Raw genomic sequence first — 20,661 nt, forward strand, 5'->3', positions numbered from 1 at the left:
GGTTTGATTACAGAAACTAATAAAGTATTCTCTAAATAATGAAAAAAAGAATAAGATAAGACTATAAGAGCGAGAAGCAATTTAAATATGTTCAGGGACCATTTTCATCTCCAGAATTAAGGATTATTTTAATGTTACATCATTGCCTTTTGTCTTTACTTTCCTTTTTAGTTTTATTTTAGGATTCCCTATTTTTAATGTTCATACAGATATTTCTTTACCTGAAATACCGAATAGTTTCTTTGGTGTGAAAAACTATAATAGTACACAGGATCCTAATGAGATAATTAATAATGTGAAATAGTAAGTAAAGGGCTAAAGGTACAGGGAAAGTGGGAAGGGTGGGGGAAAGGTAATAAGGGAGAGGAAAAAAATATGAGAAACTGAAAAAATGGAAATAAAGTGTTTGTAAATGGGGAGGGGAGGAGGGGGTGAAGGGAGGGCAGGGACAAGGGGAAAAAATGAGAATCAAGACCTATTATGTAAAGGTACAGAATCCCAATGATGAATGTAATTGTATTGTATACCTAGATTGTACCAATAAACTCAATAAAAAGAAAAAAAAAGAAATCTTTTGGCAGCTAGCCAAATTTAAAAGGTAATAAACTGAGACCTAAGGAACAAAAAGGGAGAACACTTTAAAATCCAAGTGGCACCAAGCATGGTGACACCTGCCTGTAATCCCAGGACTCAGGAGGCTGAAACAGGAGCATCACTGTGAGTTTGAAGCCAGCCTGGGCTACATGGTGAGGTCAAGGCCAGTCTTAACTACATAGTAAGACCCTGTCTCAAAAACACCAAAAAATTAAAATAAATAAAATAAAATCCAAGTGGCTACAGCCAAATGTGTTATAAAGTTTATAGTAAGCGGGATAGAGAAAAATATACAAAGAAGGCTATTAATATAAAAGATATATATTTGATATAAAATGATTTTGTATGACAATAGTTTTGTCCTGTGAGAAAGATAATGACAAACTAGAAAGCTTGTGTGTGTCAAAGAAAAGATCATGAAACAGTTTATTGAAAGAAATATGTATGTTTGCTTGTTGGTTTGATGGAGGCCTGGCTGTTCCTTCTAAAAACTCCTTGTTACTCAAAAGGATGAGGGGGTCTATGTCCCTAACTCTATCAGTCACTCCTTCCCAAGTGTCAGCTCTCTTCTTTATTTGACTTGGTCTATAATGCCCAAAGGAAAAATATAACCATCTGTTGGCTTTGATTAAGTAAGCATTTTGTTATTGCATGGATGAGATACATTTATATGCAATAGATCTATATGTGGTCATTAACACTGTTTAGAACTCTGTAAAATTGATTGGACCACCATTAATGTGGGATGGCTGGCCAAAGGGACCATAGATAGGAAAACGATTGGGCATGTATACCAAGTGGGGGGTTGGGAATGGAAAACAGCTGGAGAACCCAGACCAATTTCCTTACATCAACTTGCAGTTGAACATAGCAAAAGCCTGACCCAGATGGCTACAGCTCTGTCTGACACCATGTTGTAAAACACTGGTGGCCTAAACTGAGCCTGAAAGAAAAGAGATTTAAAATATCAGCCCTGCTGAAGGCCACAGAAATAAAGAAAAGCCAGCACAACACAAGGCTGACATTGAGGAGCACCTGGTCCAGCTGCACAAGGCATTGCAAAATAAACTTGGCAGTGACTGTTGGTGAGGCCAGCAAGCATGTACAGAAGAGCCTGGCAGCTGAGGAGGAAGCTGCACAGCAATGCAAGGCTATTCTAGAGGAAGTGAAGCAGCTCAAGGCCAAGACAGGAGAGGCCCAGTGCCTGTGGGAGTGAGTGGAACGGGAGTTAACTCAGTAGCTACAGCTGGCCTAAGAGGCTGCCCAGAAGCAACTACAGACAGAGGAGAAAACACATAAGTGTGCTAGAGTAGCTGCGTGGTGAGGCAGTTAGCTCAGAAAATGGCTGAGGAAGCTAAGGAGGCTTGAGAGCACATCTAACATGAGGCAACATGTTCTCACTGGGAGATGGAAGAGACAAAAGAGCGAAAGCAGTTGACAGAGAAACATGCCCAAGTCAAGGTACAGGCAGAACTGGAGGCACAGGATCTGCAATGGCACAGGCAGGGGGAGATGCCATGGCAGAAAGAGGCAGCAATGGACACAGCAGCAGAAACCCAGTATCCAGGAAGAGCTGCAGCATCTGAGACAGAGTTCAGAGGCAGAGATCCAGGCCAAAACCCAGCAGGTAGAGGAAAATTAACGCAGCAGGCTGTGGATTGAGGAAGAGATCCACGTGGAATGCCTACAGCTGGAGACAACTGATTGCCAAAATGGTGGGGCTAAAAATAAGCTGCAGGCTTTGCCTGTGTGTGTGTGGAGACAGAAGCACAGAAGCAGCTCGTGCAAGAGGAGGCTAACCACTTGTAAAGGCAGATACAGAAGAAAAGCCAACACCAGCACCAGGCAGAGATAGATTCAGATTGCCCCTGATCTTAGGGTCAGATAATAGATCAGCATTCACAGCTGAGATAGTTCAAGGACTCATGCAAATGTTAAAGATAAAATAGGAATTACACACAGCCTATTGGCCACAAAGCTCAAGAAAGGAAAAGTGTATGAATAGTACACCCAAACAATTAAAAAAAAAAAAACCTGCCTGGGCTCAGTGGTGCCGATGCCTACCTTGCAAGTGCAAGGTCCTTGAATTCAGTCCCTGGTTAAAACAAAAAAACACACACAAAAACAAAAACAAAATAAAACTGCCAAAAATCCATTTGAGATGGGATCAAGTCCTATCCATTGTCCTCTTCTTCTGAGACAGGTGTACTTGCACCCAACAAACTGGGTATTCCCGTTATGAGACCTTGTTCTGACAGTCACCCCTAAGCATGGGTCAATTTAAGGGCAATCTCTGCAAACTAGGAGAATTTACCCCAAGGAGGCAAATACAGGCTTTGGGAATAGGCCTGCAAGATATCCACAGCTGGGTGCAGCAGAGAATGCCCATAAGTCTAATAGAGTCTGTACCCCTATTCAAACACGGGGACTTCATTTGGGTCAAGAAATGGAATCCCACCATCCTGGAGCCCATATGAGATAGGCTTCATACTGTGATTTTGTCCACCCCCACTGTTGTTAAAGTTGCAACTGCTGTGCCTTGAACCCACCACAGTCAACTAAAACCAGTGGCCCAGTAATGATTCTCTTTCTGCCCAATAGGGAAACCCCCTACAACAGGGTAGGTGATAATGGTGATGCTCTCTGTTAAAACTTGCCATAGCATCAAAGGGGAGAATAAAGCATAACTTAGAGGAAAACAAGTTTTTCCCAGCCTCAGGCAGTTTCTCCAACTTGTGTCACACACACACACACACACACACACACACACACACACTCACCTGTAGGTGTAGCTCCTTGTTCTGCTACACATAAAATTGGTAACTGTGACCTGTAAACAAAGTTTATGACATCTTGTTCTCACAAGATTCATAAAGCTATGTCTTCTTTCAAGGCTAAGTTACAAGACCATCATCACCTGATTAATTGCTTTGGTCTAGATTCTGTAATCTTGCTTGGTTACCCCACACACACCTCACACTTTCATGACACCAAAAAGACCACCCCCTCAGTCACACATACAGAAACTTGAGCCTTTTCTTTGTTTGGGGCTCGACCTTTGGACATTAGTCTGCCAAGTCAGTGTGCATCTAAAATTCTGGAATGAAATCCTCCAGTTTCACCTGTGGTTTCTCCTATCTCTTAAATTCTGCAGCAATTCTACTCCACTCAGGCCTTCCAAGTGCACAGTTTACTACTTTTTCTTTATCCATTCTTCTGTTAATGGACACATGGGCTGCTTCCCAGATTTAACTATTATGAATTGTGCTACTATAAACATGGGTATGCCTGGATCTCTGTATTATGATGTCATTCACTCTTTGGGGAAGATCTCAAGAAGGGGTATGGTACATAGGTACATCCATTTAGCTATGAATGCCTCATCTTGTCTTTCTTTATAGCAGAGTAGCACTCCATTGTGTATAAATACATTTTTTTATCTGTTATCTGTTGATGGGCATTTAAGTTGTTTTCAAGATTTAGCTGTTACAGATTGTGGTGCTATATACATGGGTATGCATGTATCACTGTAATATGATGTCTTTAACTCTTTCAGGAAGATATTTGGTAGGGGAATAACTAGGATGAATGGAATTTTTAGCTTTAGTTTTTTGAGGAATCTTTATACTGGTTCCTGTAGTGGTTGTACCAGCCTGCATTCCTATTGGAATCTGCACAAACTTTCAACCACTTGACCAAGGGTATGGCGTCAGAATAAAAAAAGACAAGACAAGGACCAGGGATTTAGCTCAGTGGTTCTGCTGCCTGCTGAGCAAGCACAACATCCCCAATTGATCCCTGGTACCACAAAACAAAACAAAATAAAACAAAACAAAGAAACAAAACCACGACAAGTTCTTGAGTGCATAAACGGGGCCCCAGGATGATCAAAACTCTTATCAGGCTAAGATGCTGTCTCCTGGAGCTTGCCACTATTTTTTAAAACTCAGCTCCTTGAATGCATAAGGGGTAGTACAGGGAACAGTGGAGTGGAGAGAACTGATGTGAGCAGGGTCCTAGCAACAAGGGAACTTGACATTTTAGCAGGAACAGCTCATTGATTAATGGGAAACATGTTGCTTCCCGTGGATTAGTTTTTGCCTCTATAGTTTTCTGTATGAGCCATGCTGCCCTTAGCTACACTATTATCCTGCCATCCAAGACATCACAGTGTCATGAATCATTGAGATTTCTGCTGTAACCCATGGTGTGGGGAACTGTTCCATTCACACACACCAACAGCTGGCTCTTCAGGCAACCACTGTGGACCAGCAGGCAGACTCAAGCTTTTAATATGAAAGGCCAATTTATAAATTTGCAGCTCACTTGGGGTGGTCTCCGTCACACTCCAACAATGAAAATGGGTCCTCTTTTCCCCACCACCTCTCCAGCATTTGTATTTGATTTCTTGATGATGACCATTCTTTCTGGGGTAAGACAGGATCTCCCTATTATTTTAATTTGCACTTCTCCAATGACCGGTGAGGTTGAACATTTCTTCAACTGTTTATTGACCATTTGTACTGCTTCTTGTGTGAAGTCTATTCATTTCACTTACTTATTTTTTGATTGTCTTTTTTGGAGGTGCCTAAATTTTTAGTTCTTTATAGAAAAGATTTGCTTTGCTGGCTACATTGGATGATTTAAAAAGTGCCTCCTATGTTAGAGTAAAAATTAACCTCAGTATCAAGTTTTGAACCTCAGACCCTGCTTCACATGTGACTCAGCCCTGGAGAGCACTGATCTTCAGAGTGGGGCAGTACTGTAGTGGGGATTTGGAATCTGCTTATTGGTAAGAACCTGCGGTGACACCCTGAGCAGCAGCGGGGGATGCAGCACCACCGATTATCCCAAAGACACAGCAGGCATTTGACAGTTTCACCTTGGGGGAAAATAAGAGTTTGGTGTCACTGGAAGAAGGCAGGGTGGCAGGAGGGATGGAAGACACATGCAACTTTAGTGGCACTATTCAGCTAAATAAAAATGCAGGGGGAACTTTTGTCTCATGTATTTTATTTATGATGCAGTCTCCTATCCTAGATGTTGACCTTTTTACCCAAAGAGTATAAAACTGACCCGCGTAAATAAAAAAAGAGACATTCAGAGAGTTCACATTCCAGCATTGTTGCCTGCCCATGTTTGTGTGTGGCCATTTGTTTCTGCACCTATAAACGAGACTCCAAACCCCAGCACTTGAGGGCCATGATGTAGTCTCAAGAGGGTTAGATACACACCATGTCCAGGAACTCTAGGCCCCAGGTTAACTAGCCCTAAATGATAAATGTCTATATCTAAACTATAACAGGAGGCAAGTAGGTAAGAAAGGTTTCCAGAGGGGCAGAGGCTGAGCTGGGTCTTAAAGAAGGCCTAGGTTATCTGCAAGGTCTGTTTACCTTGTGCAAGGTACAAAGAGAGTGAGTAGCCAATGAGGCTGCTGAAAGATCAGTGATTTTTACCATATCCAAACCAAATGGTCTTGCTACCTCCTGCCTCAGACAACTGCACAGATGAGTGGAGGGTGGCCTGGAAGAGGGTGTAGCTTATGTGAAAATGAGCTAGTCCTTATCAAGGGATCCTATGTAGATGCAGTGCATAGATACTTCTTGTCCTGAACCTCCTGGAGCCACAAGGTGTAACCACAGTGGAGGCCAGCACACAGTGACACTATCCCCTGTGCCCTCATTTCACCCATCCACAAAGTAGGATTTCCCAACCTGGGCCCTACTACATCTTGGGTTGGAAAATTTCTTTGCCATGTGGTGTTGTCCTGTGCATTCTAGCACATTTCACAGTATCTTTGGTGGCACTTTAGAAGAGGTCACAGCACATTTTCCCAGTGTGAAAACCAGAAATGCACGCTAGGGGTCAAGAGACCATCACCTTCAGTTAAGAATCATTAGGTAGCTTCTAAGGCTTCTCTCAGCCCCAGCATCCTCTGATTCTCCAAGTAGGAAAAGCAGCAGCAAAAGCAGCACCTACAGAGGTGCTCCTCCACCACCTGCTGGCCACCCAGATTCTGGTCCTGTCCAAGTTGGGCCTCCCACCTGGCAAAGAGCTGGATACACACAGGTGCTGGCCTGGACTTGGCTCAGAGGCTCCAACTAGCGGAAATGGCTGGAAAACAAAAATCAAGTCAAGGCAGAAGCCAGGTTGTGGGACCATCACGGTCCTGCATGGAAAGCTGCAGGCTTCTTTAGATCAGGCTTTCATGGTGGGGGGCAATTTTGATGCCGTGGACACACAATACCTGGAGAGATTTGGGGTTGCCCGAACTTGCAGAGGGGGTGCTGATGGCATCTGGGTGGTAGAGTCCACGGGTGCTACTCAATACCCCACTACGCACAGGACGGCATCCCCTGCCTAGTTTAGAAATTCCCAGCCCAGAAGGTCAATACCATGGGGTAGAGACATCACCTCAATGTAAGTACTGCGCTTCTCAGATTGCGCCTTGTCTGAGGTAGGGCCTGACCCCCGCCTTGGGGCACAGATCCACTAGGGTGCCCACCCTAGGAGCCTGTGGGTATGTCCCCAGCTCTACAGAAAAGGATGTTTTGTTCCCCCAAGAATGCAGAGCAAGAAAAAGACCTTGAAGATCTCTTAATGAAACCCATACAAACTAATGCTATTTGACAGGCCAAAAATTTTAATTTATTGAATTTAGGAGCCCAGATTTACAAATTGGGAAATGTTGATATTTTTTGAAATGTAAATTTCTTTTTTTAACTTTATTTTAAAATAAATTTTATCTTATTTTATCCCATCTCCCCTCAAGCCCCCTCCTCTCCTTATGTACTGAAGCTTTGTTTCCAGTTTTTCCTTCTACTTTCACTTTTTCTTGTCCCTTCCTTCCTTTCTCCCTCCCTCCTCCCTGTTCCCCTTCCCATTGGAACACTTGCTTCCAGTTTCCCAACATCCATTATACATCTCAGTCCGCATTTCCACATTCAGTTTCTCACACCGGAGAAACAACGTGGTAATGTAAACGTGTGTGTCTGATTTATTGAAGTGAGAAGTTTGAACTTCCTGGAATTATCAGGAGATCCTTGGGAGCTGCCCTTAGGTTGGACAGACAGGTTTACCCATACCTCCAGCGAATACTTACTGAGTACCTACCCTACAGCGACCCTTGTCCTGGATACCAATCATGTACACGGCAGTGACGTAGACAGAAGTCAGCATCCCCAGGGAGCTGATGGCCAGGTTTTACGCATGAATGATCTGGTTCGATGATGGTTCAATTGCAACTGCACAAGCTACTTTAATTTGGGGAAACTGAGGGCCAGAGAGAAAGTAACTTGCTGATGCTTGTTCAGCAATCCATGGCTGACATCGAGCTGGACCAGAGCCCTCTGATGCCCATTCTAAGGACACTCATTGAGCCAGGCTAACTTCCTGCCTCCCATGACCCTGTCCCTTCTCCACAGACCCCTTCAGAGGAAGGGCTTCCCCAGGGTTGCCAGGACCCCTTTGCTCCTGCCAAAGTATGTCCCACGGTGAGCTGCCAAGGCCACTAGCTGTGAGGAGTGGCCTTTCCTGCCTCAGTGATGTCCACAAGAATGCCCATGGCAGCAGCTACCAGCCCTGTGCTGCCTGCCCAGCTCACTCGGTGTCTGATTAGTCCACACTGGGGACAGAGGTCAGTGTCCAGCCCCTGCCTCCCCTGCAGCCTGGATTTCCAGATAGACAGCCCTCCTGCTAACCTCCCTCAGCATCTGCTCAGTGGGCTGTGGAGTTTGGGAGCCTGTGCTGCCCACACTTCCAGAAGCTGCTTTCCCAGGCCAGGTCCATCCTGATGCGGAGGGATGGCATATGACAATGATACATCTCCTCTCTGTTTGGACTTTACAGAGCTGTCAGAAGAAGCCTGCAGTGACCCAGATGGCTCCATGGAGCACAGAGATGCATGGGCCCAGAACACCCAGGTTCTGGTCTGAACTCCTCTGGGCGCTGATGGATGCACTCATGAAGGCTGTGGTGGCCAAGGACTTTGAGCTGGGGCTCTAGTCTTGTCTCACTTTCTGGAGGCCAGGAGTTTGGGCTCCATGCATGGCTTCCTGTGAGGCTATGAGGGGAAACCAGCCCAAGCCCCTCCTCTAGCTCTAAAGACTGCAATCACTGCTGTCATCAGCTACAGAAGCCCCACCTTCAGCCTCCTCTGTGTGTGTGCGCCTCTGTGCATATATGATTGTGTGTGTTTCTGTGTTCACATTCACCTGTTAAAAAGAACACCAGTCATATCATGTTAAGAGCCTGCTACAGTTCAGATATGAGATGGTCCCCAAAAGTCTCACGTGTTCAGAGGTGGAGCTTTTGGAAGATGAATGCATCACGGGGGCACTGTGCTTGTCAGTGGATTCATCTGTTGATGAGTTCAAGGCCGGTGTGCTATTAGGAGAGAGGGACTGGTCGAATGGGTTAGGTCATACCACGAGTGTGACCTGAAAATGTGTGTTCTTGTCTCTAGCTCCTTCCTTCTCTCTCTGCTTCCTGGCTGCCATAAATGGATCATTTTCCTGCTATGACACCCTTCCACCATGATGTTTCTGCCTTGGAGCCACTGACATGGACTGGATCCTCTAAAACTGCGAGACAAAATAAACCTCATCTCCTTTAAGTTGTGGATGTTAGGTATTTTGTCCCAGTGAGGGGAAAATGACTGACATGGGACCAACCCTGCTCCAGAGTGACCTCATCTTAGCTAACAGAACCTGCAAGGACCCTGTTTTCAACTAAGGCCACACCCTTCTACATGGATTTGAGGGGGACACAGTTGAGCCCCTACACTAGGTGTGGGTTGGGACCTCTCCCTGAGCCTCAGTCCCTCTGCTGTGGAGTGGGCATGCCCATACCCACATCCCAAGCCACTGTAGTCATCTCATGAGTTTCCGTCTGTGAAGAACTTAAACCTGGTATCTCATTGGTGTCATACAAATATCAACTGCTGTCACCATGTTTCACCTATGCCACAAGTCTGTGCTCTGGTGCAAGGGTCACACCTGCACATTCCTGTCTGGGACATGGCCTAAACAAGGCTGATGGGGGTGGAGAGCAGGCAGGTGGATGGGAACAGTCCTCATTTAAAGTTGCTTCTGCATAACACTTAATGCGCTGAGCAAAACCCCCTTTGCCTGGGGCAAGACACACCCGCTGAGGCTAGAGCTCTTTGCTGCTCTTGACTTTGATGGAAATAAGTCTACCTGTCTGGGCCTGGCTTGGTGACGCCCTCCTGGAACAGATGCAGAGGAGACGCACCTGACTTTCTCCTGGGACACTTGAGGTCAGCGCAGTTTGCCTGGCAGCTGTTGTTTCTCCCCTGCCTTCGTTATTACGTCCAGCTTCTCGTGACCCCATCTCTTCTGTCCTTTTCTTATAAAGAACCTATGAGACTTTTAGCACCCACCCAGATAACTCTGGATAATCTCCCCATCTCTAGATCATTAACATAATCACATGTGCAAAGTCCCCCTTCTCATAGCAAGTGTGGTGCACAGAATCCAGGTATTGGAAGGCAACCTGTACATCTACATCCACCCCAGAAGTCTACATGAGGCCAGCCACAGTGTGGAGATCTCTAGTTAGTGACATAAGGGACTCTTACCTGCGTTACCTGGCTTCCCGGGAAAGAGCCAAACCGTGTTGGAGAACCCAGCTCTGCCCTCGCTATGGGCTGTGTGCTTGCAGCTATACTTGCCAACATGCCTACATCTGATTAACAGGCCAGACTTGGAGGCCCAGGGCACAGAACAGGGGTTGCTCACTGGGAGGGGCTCCTGCTCACATCTACATGGAGGCTGAGACCCCTGAGGACTGTTGTAAGGCAGGGTACCCAGATGTGCACATAGCATGGGGAAGGGCATAGGATCAACGCAAACTAGTTCGTACCATCCTGGGGCCAACCCTGCAGCCTCATAACTGGCTCCTGTACCAGGGGGAGGTCAGGAAAGAGTCCTGGAGGGAGTGCAGGCAGCAGCAGGCTGAATTTGAAGGTCATTTCGCCCAGGAGGTTTCTAGCTCCCACTTTGCTCAGCTAGCTGCACACCCCGCCTGCACCCACACCCCCAGCCTGTACTGGCTACACACAGGGCACAGGCTCAGAGACCTTGGGAAAGTAGCAAGGCCTGAGCCAGCGCCCTGCACCCATATCTTGGAAATGCTCTTCACAGCGTGGGACAGAAAAGGATAATCTGGCTGAGTCCTTAGAGATTCTAGCTCCTGCCTTCTCCTGGGCCTCGAAGTCAGCCCGTTGGACACAAAGACCCTCTTCCCCGCTAATTTCATGAGTGACTCAGATCATTCCTTTGGTCTTGTGGGCCTCATCTGGATTATTGGTGCCCAGAGGAGTGGCCCTAGGGATCCCTGTACCTCAGCTGTTGTGAGATTCTCTTTGCCTCGAGGTTGCCTGGTCTTGATCTGGTTTGCAGAGCTAGCCTTGGGGGATGGCTCAGCCTCACTCCTTTGCCCCATGGGAAACTGGGTGCAAGATCGGAACCTGGCAGAGGCTGGATTCCCCTAGCCCTTCTCCTGTAGAGCCAGGGAGTGGGAGCTTGAGGCTGTCACCCGCAGGCAGACTGTGCTAACTGGGCAGTCCCATGCCACGCTAGGCTTGTGTTATTGAGTGGCTCGGCTGGGCCTGGAGCTGGCCTGCTGGCTGGAAGCCTGCTGGGAGGGACAGGGCAGGTCAGGGCGTGGCCAGGGGAGGGCTGGGGAGGGGCTGCTGGTACAAATGCGTGCGCAGTCCAGCCCGCCCATCATCCCCTTCTGAGCCTGGTGGAGAGCCACCTCCACCGTGTTCACGTGGCTGTGGGACAGCGTGAGTACAGGTGCCGTGGGGGAGGTGCTGTGGGAGCCGGGTGCAGAGGAATCTTGGAGTATGGGCTCAGCGGTATCAAAAGTTCCGGGGAGACCCGGGACGGGCTGGGGTCTCTGGGGCTTCTGTGTGACCTTAGGCTGCGCTAAGGCTGGCTGAGCTTCACTTTCCTCCAGGAGGGGTAGGGCGTTCATGTGCCCTGTACGGGGTAAGGGTTCGATGTCGCGGGGCGTCTCACCCAGACACATGGGGTGCCCGCTGAAAATGTGTCGACGTCAGAGTGGGTGGGTGCTCCTCCCATCGGGTAGGCAGATGCAGGGACCCTGAGAAACGTCCTGCGTGCCAGGGACAGCCCCTCACAAAGAATGCCCCTGCCCCGAATGTCAGTAGGGCCGAGGATGAGAAACCCCAAAACCAAGATGTCTGGTGCACAGGAGGCACTCCCCGCCTGGACTCTCAGACCTTTAGAAATCAGCAAACTGCCCAAGGTGATTGGCTGCCCAGAAATAGGCAGCCCGGGCTGGAGCCTGCACACAAGGTGGTCAGGTCGGACGGCTACTCATGAGCTTCTGAAGCCTCTCGGTTGGCAGCTTTCCAGATAAATGGAACCCGAAAATAGGAATGAAATGGGAAACTGTTCTCCGAGTCCCAGCCGCTGCACAGGTCTGAAGCCGCAGCCTGGAGAGCAGAAGCGGGCCATCTGGGGGTGGCGGTCACATCTGGGGCACCAACCCGAGTGACGTTCCACCCGGAGTGCATGCGTCCAGGCTCACAGGTGTATCTCTAAGAGGCTTGGCTATTTGTCATCAGACCTCCACAGGGCAGGTGTTCAAAAGAAAGAGAAAAGGAGAAGCAAAAGAAAAAGAAGGAGCCTCGCTGAGTGACAGAAGGGAGTTCCTCCAGGGGGCCCGGTGGGAGCCTGGGGCTGGAGACAGCCCGGCATGACGTCCAGCCTGGCCCCACATCCTGCTCAGGGTCCAGGTTACACCTAACGTTCTGGCTCAGAGATGGAGATGGGCTCTGTTCATTCCTTCCTTCCTTCCTTCCTCAATGGTACGTGGTCCCCATTCCAGGATGGCAAAAGCTTGTGTAGAGAGCAGCGTGGACCAAATCCTCCCTGCTATGGGCACGTGTTCTCCGGGTTAGAGAGAGTGAGGCAAAAGAGGTCAATGACAGATGCGTGTATGGTTGCATAAAGGAACGAGCCAGCGACCTTGATGGAGAGTAAGAGTGGGAGAGAAGTGGGTCAAGCATGAGAGGGTGTCTCCAAAAGTGACAGTCCAGCAGAGCTGAAGCCAGTGCACAAGGTTCTTGGTGAGGAAGGCCGGGAGGGGATTCCAGCAGAGACAAGCAGGTGCAAAGGCCCTGGAGTGGGACAGAGCCTGCTGTGTGTGAGGAACTGGGACAGAAATGTGCTGTGCTCTTCCACTTCACTTAGCCTCAGTTTATTCATCTATAAGAGAACACCTACTTTTGGTGAGGATCAGATGTAGTAATATTTGTACAGCATCCGGTAAGTCCTTCCTCAGGACTTAATGCAAGAGGGGCCCAAGTGGAGCAAGATTGCTGGTCTCCGATCTTGCAGCCCAGGGGAGCCTGAGTAAGTTGTACCACCCAGAGCAGACCTGATTACCCAGGAGACCTGGGGGCCTTCTGCCTCTGGGTTTCAGGTGTTCGGGGATGTGCAGTATGGTGGCCACAGCTCTTATGGACCCGGCGCTGCTGAGGAAGAAACAGACCCTGGGAGGTGGAGAGGCCCAGCTCTGTCCCCTCTCCCCAGACGCTCTGGCGGTTCTCTGCTCCCTGAGAGCTGCTGGCAGCGGAATGGCTTCTGTGGGACAAGTTGATGCATAGATGCTTCTCACACTGCAGGAGGGGCCAGCCCATGCCGCTGGAACAGCCGAAAGGATACAAGATCACATCCCCCATACGTCTCTAAAGACCGCCAGAGACAGCTGTCACTGTGAGAGCAGAGCGGGGGAGTGGCTGGGGAAGTGGGAGTACTAGTCTGAGTTATCTGCAGACTGGGGCTCAGGGCAGTGGCTGCTGAGTCAGGGACCCCAGTTGCAGCAGGCTGCAGCACAGAAACAGAGAGCCCAGGGCCGTGGTGGAGTGGAACGGACATTGGTTTGGAAAAAGGCAGGAGAGTCAGAAGCAGATGGGAGTCCAGGCTGAGTTATAGACAGCAAGTGATCCAACCCCCCCAAGCCTCGGTTTACCCATCTGTAAAATGGAGCACTACCTGGGCCAGGCATGGCTGAAGGACCCAGTAGGTGAAGGCAGCCAGTGCCTAGCAGAGGGCATGACTGGCAACCACAGAGGTGGCCCATCTGCCTCCCAGTGCCCAGACAGAGTGCTTTTAACAAGCCTACTTCTCTGGGCCCTGTGCTCTCTGGAGACAGGGGCCAGGAGGGAGACCCACCTGAGCCACACAGCTCGTGCAAACACGACAGGCCTGCAGCCCCAGCCTGCCCCACCCATGGCCCCATCTGTCTTGTCCCTGGGTCTCCCCACACGGGCTATGCTGCAGCCATTTCCAGCCATTTCTGGGGTTTGGTTTGGTTTGTATCGTGTGACTGTGGCAGGCAGTCCTGGCACACCTGGGCCTGATGACCCCAGGATGTAGTACATGTTGGGGACAGAGAAAAACCACACAGATTAGGCTATTACTGGGGGCTCCTGCCTGGCTCACAGGACAGTGTGTGTGACACTGAGGAAACGGGTTGGATGGGGCTTTGCCCAGATGCTGCCAGCTGTCGCCCTGGCTCCATAGAGTGTGCTCTGGGTAGGGCGAAGCTCCGGGCACCACATGGGTGGTGGTGGGCTCACCCCAGCCCCCCTTGGTGTTATTGCCACCCAGTCTCCCAGGTGGGAAGGTGGCTCCAGAAGTGCTGACTTCCCCAAAGCACAGCGAGCTGGGATTCAAACCCAGGCAGCTGGCTCCAGAGAAAGCTCCTCACCACTCAAGGGCGCGGGTGCTGGAGGACTTGGGGCTGAGGTCAGATTGGGCAGAGTGGGCCAGGGAAGGTCCTGGGAGGCCTAGGGGAGGAGAGATTGAAGGCCCAGGAGGGAGCAAGGCCATCCCAGAGGCCCTGGAGGGACGTTGGCAAGTCTCACATCCTGCAGCTGGAGTCCAGGGCCAAGGAAGGGGCAGCAGGGTCAGTTTCTGCAGAGCCTCTCCCTTCGGCTTGCAACAGTGTCCTCTTGGGTGCCACCACAGTCTTCCCTCTGGTGTCTCTGCGTCCCAACCTCTTTTATTTATGAGGACATCAGTCCTGCTGGATGAGGGCCCACCCAGTGACCTTAAGTTCTCTCAGTCCACTCTTTTAAAGGCCTTGTCCCTGAATGCAGTCCATGGTGAGATGTTAGGGTGAGGATTTCAGCACAGGAACTCTGAAGGGCACATTGCGGCCCCTAACAGAAAAGGGGGGTGTTTGACATGTGCACGTGAAAAGGGAAAAGCTTCTCAGGCGGGACGGGGTCTCTGATGAGGGATGGGAGGGGCCTGGGGCAGCCCCCAAGGCAGGGGGAGGAGCAGGACCTGTCCACATCCTGGTGCTCTGCCTGCTGCAGAGTGCTCACTCACTGTGTGCTCAGTGGATTCCCTAGGACAAAGCCAGCCATGCTGAGGCCCCAGGGTAGAGGCTGGGACCACAAGGTCTTGCCAAAGGCTGGACCAAGACAGAATGGAAGGTGGGAGGCCATGCTGGGTGGCAGCTTCACGCTGTCTGGCAACCTCAGGCATGAGAATAGGGCAGAGCACCAGAGCCCTGCCACCCCAGCCCTGCCCAGCATGAAGGACTCCTGCCCCTTGGCCAGTCCTCTGCTGCAGGTCTTCACCTCCTCTGCCTTCTCCTTTTCCTCCCCACCATAGACATCCCCATCCCAAGTCTCCATCTTCCTGCCACTGCTGCCGTCCACACCCCACTGGAAACCCTGTGGGCGCCATCACTCCTCTTGGAGGCTGCATCGACCACCCTCCATGTTGGGTGACACAGGGACATCTCACTTGCCTCGCAGGTACCCTGCTCCCTTGGCCCGCACCCTCTCCAAGATCAGCTTCCTCCTGACCCTTCAGGACCAGGCAGCTGTGATGCAGCTCTTTCTGCTCTTGTGCCTGGCACTCCTCAGCCCTCAGGTGGCCACCTCCCGCCGCTTCAGGGCTCAGAAGAAGCAGCCCAAGGAGCCCAGCACCAGGGACTTTGCCTTCGATCTCTACAGGGCCTTGGCTTCCTCCTCCCCAACCCAGAATGTCTTCTTCTCCCCTCTAAGCGTGTCCACAATCCTGGCCATTCTGTCCGTGGGGGCCAGGGGCAACACCCAGGCACAGATCCTGGAGGCCCTGGGCTTCGACCCCCAGCACCAAGCAGTGGCCGAGTTACACTACAGCTTCCGGCATCTGCTGGTGAGGCTCACCCGGCCCGGAAATGGCTTCAAGCTGAGCCTCGGCAATGCCCTTTTCATCGACGACAGACTGGTCGTCTACAGCATCTTCCAGCTTATCATAATGACCACATACCTGGCCAACATTTACTCCACCCACTCTGGGGACCCTGCAGCGGCCCAGAAGCAGATCAATGACTATCTGGCCAGGCAAACCCAGGGCAAGATTGTGGACCTCATCCAAAACCTCGACAGCACCGACATCATGGTGATGGTGAATTATATTTTCTTTAAAGGTGAGGCTCCTGGGCTCAAACCAGAACTGCCTTTCTCTTTTCTGCTGCTGTGACCAAAATAATACCCATGTCCCTCCCACATGAAGGGAGAGGAGATCGCGTCCCTTCTAGGTCCTGTTGATGTTAATAGAGCAGCGAGCAACCACCCACAGGTAAGATAGCGGCCGCCTGCTACATGTGCGGCTGGCACTGCACCCAGGCACCCTTTCTTCCATGGGAAGGAGCTGGCCCTGTTTGGAGAAGCAGGAGTCCGCTGAGGCCACCATGCCAAAGACACTGGTGTCACTTGGGGCAGGAGCACAGGCCTGGGAGAGGTAGGAAGGTACTCCCGGCCCCTCCCTTGCTCCCATCTTTTGTCCCGCCTTTGCCCTCCTTTGCCCTCACCCTGAGGGTGGCCTTTCAGTCAGGCTGCCCCGGCAGGTTCTGGTTCTTCTAGAAGGCTTTTTCTCCCTGCTCCTCAGTGAGAGCAGGCTCGTCCACCTCTCCCTGATGCTCCCTGTGGATGACCTTGTTCCCATGTCTGCTTCTCCTCCCAGACCCGAGTCCCCTAGGGGCCCTGTGTGCACCTCTCTGAGGTAGGGACTGGAGAAAGGTGAGAGAGGAGGCAGAGGGGAAGGGAGAATGGAAAAGGGAAGGGAGTTAAACCCTTAACACAGCCTCCATTCCCTCAATCACAGAGGACCAGTATCTCAGTCCATTTGGGATGAGCTAACAAAATACCCGAAACTGGATAGCTTATAACAACAAAAATGTATTTCTTACCATTCTGGTTCTGGGAAGTTTAGATTCAACCACAGATTCAGTGTCTGTGGAGGCCAAATTCCTGACTCATGGCCAGCTCTAGCCACATCCTCCCCTGGTGGAATGAGAACACAAGGTCTCTGGGATCTGACCCTTATAGAAGGGCACTAATCCTGTGCTAGGGGCTCCACTCTCACCATCTAATGCCCTCACAGAGGCCCCGCCTCCTCACACTATTGCCTTGGGGGCTGGGACATCAACCAGTGAATCTGAGGAGTGAGGGAGCATAAGCAGACCACAGCAGTGAATGTGGAGCTTGGATGGTGGTCCAGGGCTGACCCCATGACAGCAGGCTGCAGAGGTCGGGGGATCTACCCTTGAGCTGGATTAAAAAGTCAGAAACCATCGCTTGTAGTGCTTTGATGAGAAGCACTTACAGGAAACAGCTAGGAAAGGAAACACAAGTGAAGCCCTCCCAATGGTGTAGATCATGTGTTTCCAGGGCTCTCACAAACTCCTTTCCCAAACTTAGCTCGGAGGCCAATGTTGGGGACAGGGCAAACATTGCAGTGATTAGGTAGCATTCTCTGCCATCCGTATTTTTATGACCCTCTCTCTTGGATGCCTGGCTTTACATAATATCAGAGAATCAAAGAGCAGCTGGGGGTGAAGGTTCTCTGAAGAGTTGAGTACCGATATTGTTTTGTGTGACAGAAGGGCAGGAAAGGGCCAGGCCTTGGCAGCTAAGGGCTTAGGTGCTGCTCATAGCTGAGGCCATTCTGAAGAAGCCCTCTGTGACTCTGCTCATGGTCTGTCCTCTGTACCAACAGCTGAGGATTTCTCTTTCTTACATGGTTCTCTTCCTCTCCCCACCCCACATTCCTCTTTAGCTAAATGGGAGATTGGCTTCAACAACAGAACAACTCAAGATCAGGACTTCTATCTGACCCTGGAGAAGAAGGTGCAGGTGCCCATGATGAACCATGAGGATCAGTACTTGTACTTCCTGGACAGGTACCTCTCCTGCACTGTGGTGGGCGTCCCCTATGAAGGCAATGTCACTGCCTATTTCATTCTACCCAACATTGGCAAGATGGAGCAGGTGGAGAATAGCCTGAGCACGAAAACACTGAAGAAGTGGACTCAGACTGTGAGGAGGAGGTACGCTTCTGATCACTCTGAGGCCAGCGTAACACTACTCATGCCCAGAGGGATCCATGCCCTGGGACCAGTGGTGCAGGGAAGGGGGCTCACCCAGTCAGCCGGTGAACTCCCTTCAAACCCAAAGACTTCCCATGAGGTCCTGGGACCTGGGCTGGAAGCTGAGTTCCCTAGGTGGCACCTCTGTCATCATCCCAAATCCGGGGCTTGTTAACTCCTTCCTAGGCAAGGAGCCAACAAGTGTGAGAAGCCAAGGAAGAGTGGCTGGAATACCAGGCTGGTGAGCCAGTGATCAGTTTAAGAAAGGTTCTTTCCTTATCCTAGGCGGCTCAATCTTTATCTTCCCAAGTTCTCCATTGAGGGTTCCTACCACCTGGAAAAAATCTTCCCAAAGCTGGGGATCAGAGACATCTTCACCCAAGGGGCTGACCTGTCTGGCATCTCCAAGTACCCCAACATCCAGCTGTCTCAGGTGGGTCTGGAAGCTTCTGTGTACCTCTTTCAAAAATAGATATTTTGTTCCTTTCCTTTGCATTTCTTTCCTTTCCCTGCCACCTCCTCTTTCATCCAAGGAGGCAAAGATTTTCCTTTGTGGAATGTTTGCCTTACAGTGGGAAAGCCACACCCTCTACCATGCCTGGGGGAAGGAACCCTGTATTAAGCAATCAAAACTCAGACTCTGGGGCAAGCTCCTTCTCTTCCAACATGCTCTTGAGCCTCTAAGCCTCCTTTCTCTAGTCTATAAAATGGGAGAGTCATGCCCCACTCTGAGATATCCTGTGCAAGTCACCTCCAGACACAGCACCTGGGACAGGATAACTGTCCAATGTTCCATTTCCTCCTGTTTTGTGACTCATTGGCACAGATGCTTTGACATTGGTGCTCACAGGCAGAAGGCTTTTTGTTGCCCTTGAAGCCTTCTCCTGGCAGCTCAGTGATGCTCTGTGTCTCTTACAGATGGTGCACAAAGCCATGGTGGAGGTGGACGAGTCGGGAACCAGAGCGGTTTCAGGCACAGGGACAGTCTTCAGCTTCAGATCAGCCTATCCAAACTCTAGAAAGATCACATTCAATAGGCCCTTTCTGATGGCCATTTTGGAGAACATGACCACCCTCTTCTTTGGCAAAGTGACCCAGCCCTGAGGTAGGCCCTGATCCCAGGCCTGCACAGCGGGAGGCAGGGTTGTGTCATGGCCCATCTGTCTGCGGCAGCTAGTGATTTACCTAGGTTTAGTTACTAATGAGGTGTCAAATAATCTTAAGAAGGTTGATCGGCTGATAATCACTTCCTGTCACACAGTTGCAAGACATAGGTGCCTTGGAGAAACTTTTAAAAGTGGAGATTAGCACAGAGGGCCAGCAGAGTCCAGGGAACTGGTCTGAACCCACACAGCCTGTTCTTAGCAGCACAGACAGGCCCAGAGTCCAAGACACTGATGCTCAGTCCAATGCCAAAAAGCCCTGTGAGAGGGTGGCCCAGCAGGTAAGGCCCACCAGGAATCACATTTTCAAGCCTGGTCTCCCATCTATGAGGAGCAGCAGCTATGAGTTCATCACGGTGTAGAAGAATACCGGAATGGGTGGGCAATGGGGCTACTGTCCCTGCTCTAACCACCTATGTGACACTCGCATAACACTGTCTCTCTGGACCTCAGATTCTTCATTGTAGGTTCAGGGCATAGTTCCCATCCGAGGCCCCTTTGATATCATTAAAAGGCTGAGCTGTTCCATGCCAATCCCGTCAGTTTCAGTACACTCGGGAGCCACCCATGAGTTAAATAAAGCATTTGGGCATCAGGTTGGAATCGTCCCGAGGTGGGATTGTGCCACCTCCCAGGTCTGGCCAGTGTGGGAGAATGGAGGTCTACGGCAAGCAGCAGAGGGTCAATTGCAGACACTGTGGCTCACTTTCTGAATTTTATGTCAACTGCTGCAATAAAGCATTTTGCAAAGACTGGGTGCCATTGGCTTGATGGAGGCGGCTCCTGGAAGAGAGGTGTGAGTGCTCGCCATGTTCCAGGTGGTAGAGCCAGGGTCGGGTGAGGGATTTTGGGCCCTGGGTCACCAGCTTGGCCACGGGCTGTTGTGGAGAGACAGAGGCTGGTGCCTGTGGGTCTTGGCCACAGTGTTCTGTGCGTTTTAAAATTTCCTTTCTTTTTTCTTTTATTTATTTAAAAATTTCATAACAAAATAAGAGAATAACCATAGTTAATACACTGTGTTTTCTTATTTTCAAAGTATGTACTCAGAGACAAAAGAGATTCCCTCCTACAGGAAGAAACAGATAATAGCACAAAACTTTCTTTTCAAAGAACTGAGCGGAACTGGTAGTGTAAATTAAGCAAATTATCATATATTTTAAAATATTTTTGATACAGCAGAGTAGGTGATTTAGGAAATCATTTGGACTTCTCCCTACTTCCTATTTATCTTCTATTCTGTTCTCTATTTGTATATGCACATTTTGATTTTCTCATATAAGAGAAGCCATGCAGTATTTAATCTTGTGCATCTGATTTATTTCACTGAACATTATGGTCTCGAGGTGCCTCACCTCCTCCGAGAGCCTCAGGCTTTTCTTTACAGCAGAGCAATGCTCCATCGTGTGTAACTTTCCCGTCGTCCTTCTCCACTCATCTGCTGATGGGCGTGTGTGCTGTTTTCAAAGCTTAGCTATTA

At 50.0% G+C, this 20,661-nt stretch overlaps 1 protein-coding gene across 3 annotated transcripts; it reads left to right on the forward strand.

The window, feature by feature from the left end:
• The first annotated feature begins 11,324 nt into the window (after nucleotides 1-11,324).
• On the forward strand, nucleotides 11,325-19,936 carry LOC104851827 (plasma serine protease inhibitor). 3 transcript variants are annotated; one of them, XM_010609173.1, is made up of 5 exons: nucleotides 11,325-11,404; nucleotides 15,276-16,080; nucleotides 17,712-17,982; nucleotides 18,307-18,454; nucleotides 18,940-19,936. In XM_010609173.1, exons 2-5 carry the CDS (start codon nucleotides 15,384-15,386, stop codon nucleotides 19,123-19,125), a joined length of 1,302 nt encoding a protein of 433 aa, XP_010607475.1. In that variant the 5' UTR covers nucleotides 11,325-11,404; nucleotides 15,276-15,383; the 3' UTR covers nucleotides 19,126-19,936. The 3 variants fall into 3 exon arrangements, with proteins under 3 accessions (XP_010607475.1, XP_010607477.1, XP_010607476.1); XM_010609175.1 differs by having other exon boundaries at nucleotides 17,712-17,835; XM_010609174.1 differs by having other exon boundaries at nucleotides 15,422-16,080.
• The last annotated feature ends 725 nt before the right edge of the window (nucleotides 19,937-20,661 follow it).

The sequence above is a fragment of the Fukomys damarensis genome, unplaced genomic scaffold, assembly GCF_012274545.1.
Source record: "Fukomys damarensis isolate Sample0158 unplaced genomic scaffold, DMR_v1.0_HiC HiC_scaffold_21, whole genome shotgun sequence".
NCBI lineage: Eukaryota > Metazoa > Chordata > Mammalia > Rodentia > Bathyergidae > Fukomys > Fukomys damarensis.

Bases quoted from the DNA above. Each gene is read 5' to 3' on its own strand.
- LOC104851827 (XM_010609173.1), top strand. From the start codon at position 15,384: ATGTTGGGTGACACAGGGACATCTCACTTGCCTCGCAGGTACCCTGCT. The intron at 17,983-18,306 runs GTACGCTTCTGA...TCCTTATCCTAG, and splicing joins ACTCAGACTGTGAGGAGGAG to GCGGCTCAATCTTTATCTTC. The intron at 18,455-18,939 runs GTGGGTCTGGAA...TGTCTCTTACAG, and splicing joins CCAACATCCAGCTGTCTCAG to ATGGTGCACAAAGCCATGGT.